Genomic DNA, 3,567 nt, shown 5'->3' with positions numbered 1-3,567 from the left:
CATGCTTACACTGTCACTGTAGTGCATGCAAGAGTAGTGGTAAAAAGACGTTGCCCGTAGCAGCTTAGGACGGTGTGGTGTGGCTGCCTACACCTTCAGCTACCTCACCTAGCTCCCCTCTCATCCATCAGAGCGAGACAGGGAGTGAGTGTGTGATACGGATGATGTGCTCCGTCCTTTCCTAGGAGAAGAAGCTAGCGTCGTCGTCGCTCCCATTGCATCATCAGCTGCTTCCGTTGCTAGATAGCCATCTAGCTCTTGCTCATTGGTTCTTGGCTTGTTGCGCCGGCCGGTCGCCATGCAGGAGCAATCTGCCGACGCTGCAGGTAATAGTAGCCCTAGGCAGGAGCGGGAGAGTTCGGGCGGGTGCTGCTTGGTGCGTGGCCCCATCATCGTCGGCGCCGGGCCGTCCGGCCTCGCCGTGGCGGCCACGCTGAGCCGGCACGCGGTGCCCTTCACGGTGCTGGAGCGCTCCGACGGCATCGCCGACCTGTGGACGAACCGCACGTACGACCGCCTCCGCCTGCACCTCCCCAAGGTCTTCTGCGAGCTCCCGCACGTCGGCTTCCCGGCCGACTTCCCCACGTACCCGACCAAGCACGACTTCCTCCGGTACCTCCGCTCCTACGCCGCGCGGTTCGCCGTGTCGCCGCTGTTCGGGCGCACGGTGACGCGCGCGCGGTTCGACGCCGCGGCGTCGCTGTGGCGGGTGACGGCGGTCTCGGCCGCGGACGGCGGCCGGGCGACCGAGTACGCGTCGCCGTGGCTGGTGGTGGCCAGCGGCGAGAACGCGGAGGTGGTGGAGCCCAAGGTGAAGGGGAGGGAGAGGTTCGCCGGGGAGGTGCTGCACTCCAGCGCGTACAGAAGCGGCGAGAGGTTCAAGGGCATGAGGGTGCTGGTCGTCGGCTGCGGTAACTCCGGGATGGAGATGTGTTTGGATCTGTGCGAGCATGGTGCAATGCCCTTCATGTCCGTCAGGAGCGGGGTAAGCCCTTTCTCCTCCTAGCTGCTTGCTGCTATCTGCCATATATGTGGACGACACTTTGGTATTAAGATTAATTCATGTACTTCTACTTGATCGTCATACCGTATCTCATTTTTTTACAGTACTAATCTAAAGTTCTCTCTAAAAATTACTTTGGTAACATACTCCACATATATGTAGCATTTTGTTAGCCGTTCCATCAACAAGAGAGTTTTATGCATGTATGGTTTTTACTTGTTATTTTTGCAACCGTGCCTGAGCACGTTTTTCACTAAGAGAGGAGGTTTTTACTTGTTCTGTCAAGCCTTTTCTTTTGTGATGCTATCTTTTTTTTTCCTTGCATCGGTCATCATTAATGTTCTTGAGTATGTATCTTATTCGGCAGCTATCATCTTCTAATATGCATGTCGGAATGTATGAAGCAGGTGCACGTCCTCCCAAGAGAGATGTTTGGGACCTCCACTTTCGGCATCGCCATGAAACTGCTCAAGTGGCTGCCCATCAAGCTGGTGGATAGGTTCCTGCTCCTCGTGGCGAAGATGGTCCTGGGGGACACGGAGAGGCACGGGCTGCGCCGCCCCAAGCTGGGCCCGCTGGAGATCAAGAACGTCACCGGCAAGAGCCCTGTTCTCGACGTGGGAGCATGGTCGCTGATCAAATCTGGAAACATCAAGGTGAGGGCCGCGAGAAAGAGTGGCTGCTGGTGCTCGATGTCTCCTTCCTTCCTTAGCTTTCCTTTTCCTTTCGCATGTCATGCCAACGCTAGCTTTCGCTTCTGGGGTCTCCGCAACATTCCCCTTTGTTGGTGCGTGAGGCGAGCTGATTTTTTACAGTTTTATCTAGCTCCCTGGTTTTTCAATGCTTTTTTACCCCTTGGGTTGGGTCTGCTGGCCTGCCTCTGCCTGGTGCATCAGGGCAGGCGTCTGTACTTGGGGGTCGTCGCAGATACGTAGCTGTCATCTTGCTCACAGTTGCTGAGGCGTACATATCGTGCATGAAAACAAAATAACTGCCAGCTGAACCAAAAATAGCATCTTCATGGACCAGTCCCCAATGTGCAGCAGTATCTAGCAACTTTGTGCAATGGTCTCACTTATAAGTACTAGCTTGTTATTACCTCGCAATTAGCTTGTGATCGGTGTCGTATAGCAACGTTCGTTCATGTCTACATGTAGTAGTAGTGTGCACATTCCATTTGACCTGAAACCATTCTGTCCATACATCTGTCTGCATGTGCGCTTCTGACGCCTTGTGTGCTACCCCTGCAACGGGATGCAGATCGTGCCAGAGGTCGAGTCGTTCACCGGCGGCAGCGGGGTGCGATTCGTGGACGGCAACGAGATGGCCTTCGACGCCGTCATCTTCGCCACCGGCTACAGAAGCAACGTCCCTTCCTGGCTCAAGGTGCGTGCGTGGCCAACAGTGCTAGCTTACTGCTTAACCAAACACCAACGCGACACCCCGGGCGCTGGCTGTTGCTGATCAATAATACGTGTGCGTGGCGACAGGACGGCGACCTGTTCACGGAGGACGGCAAGCCAAGGGCGGCTCAGGAGCCGAGCAGCAACTGGAGGGGTCCCGACGGGCTGTACTGCGTGGGATTCTCCGGCCGGGGCCTGCTCGGCGCTGGCGCGGATGCGCTGAGGGCCGCCGCCGACATCGCCGGGAGGTGGCAGGCGGCGGCAGCGACCGGCGCCAAGATCTCCTCCTCGTCGGTGTAGTCCGTCCACAGGGCGCGCATGCATGGTGGTGTTGCGCCTGCCTTAGCTTAGCTTGTCCTGGCGACGACGAGCAAGCTGCCGCTGCGGCTATGTGCCTATGTGTATTGTAGCAGGAGGGAGACTGGTGACTGGGCGAGGAGCAGCAGGCAGGGTGCCCCGGTGGCGCTGTGCGCTGCCGCGTGCTGAAACAGCAGCGGCAGCAGCAGGCTGCGCGCTCTCCGATCCAGTCCTGGTGCTGCACACAGATCACAGGTGATGGGGAGGAGAGGACGACGGAGGAGGAGGAAGAGGCCGCCGGGTGACCGGCCGGTGGCCTGTCCGTGCATGGTGTAGCGTGTGCAGGGGGCCGGGGCCGTGACAAAATTTTGCATAGGACGTCGTTTGTCTCATGTACCCGTGCATGCACATAGGGAGGAAATAGTGCAGGCGTCTTTTTTTGTCCAAGGATGCAGTGCAGGCCGTGGTGTCGTCCGCATTACGTCCCTAAATTCCAACAACGCTATGGCTCGTTGTTTGCCCCCACTCTCTTCTATTCTCACTGGTCCAGCGTGATGTCATTTCTTCCAGAAACACTTCTTCTTCGTCACAAGACGTTTGCACAAACAGTACATCTTGCCATTACTTAAACCATGGCCAATGTCTGGTTAGCTACCACACATTTTGGCGAGTCAAGCTTTCATCTTAATTAACTCGATACACATGTTAGTGATGCATTTTCTAGCCACACTTCGCTAGAGTTGTGGTGGACGATGTATGGCCACCACAAAACCATGATGTGCTAGGCCTGTGGAAAGAAAGTGTGCTAAAATATGGCAATAATGAACCAACCTAGTCCGCATCCTCCTCCTCTAACATCATGAC

General features: G+C 56.2%; 1 protein-coding gene across 1 annotated transcript; it reads left to right on the top strand.

Annotated features, from left to right (window-relative positions):
• The first annotated feature begins 298 nt into the window (after nucleotides 1–298).
• On the top strand, nucleotides 299–2,706 carry LOC112873414 (probable indole-3-pyruvate monooxygenase YUCCA4). Its single transcript, XM_025936372.1, has 4 exons — nucleotides 299–985; nucleotides 1,411–1,659; nucleotides 2,264–2,389; nucleotides 2,494–2,706. The coding sequence occupies exons 1-4, from the start codon at nucleotides 299–301 to the stop codon at nucleotides 2,704–2,706; spliced, it is 1,275 nt and encodes a 424-aa protein (XP_025792157.1).
• The last annotated feature ends 861 nt before the right edge of the window (nucleotides 2,707–3,567 follow it).

This window comes from Panicum hallii, chromosome 9 (assembly GCF_002211085.1).
Source record: "Panicum hallii strain FIL2 chromosome 9, PHallii_v3.1, whole genome shotgun sequence".
In the NCBI taxonomy this organism is placed as follows: domain Eukaryota; kingdom Viridiplantae; phylum Streptophyta; class Magnoliopsida; order Poales; family Poaceae; genus Panicum; species Panicum hallii.
The sequence above is the reverse complement of the archived record's forward strand: the minus strand, read 5'-3'. Positions and strand labels throughout refer to the sequence as shown.

Excerpts from the sequence above, each read along its gene's own strand:
- LOC112873414 (XM_025936372.1), top strand. The coding sequence starts at position 299 with ATGCAGGAGCAATCTGCCGACGCTGCAGGTAATAGTAGCCCTAGGCAG. Across the intron at positions 1,660-2,263 it reads TCAAATCTGGAAACATCAAG|ATCGTGCCAGAGGTCGAGTC; the intron begins GTGAGGGCCGCG and ends AACGGGATGCAG. Across the intron at positions 2,390-2,493 it reads ACGTCCCTTCCTGGCTCAAG|GACGGCGACCTGTTCACGGA; the intron begins GTGCGTGCGTGG and ends GCGTGGCGACAG.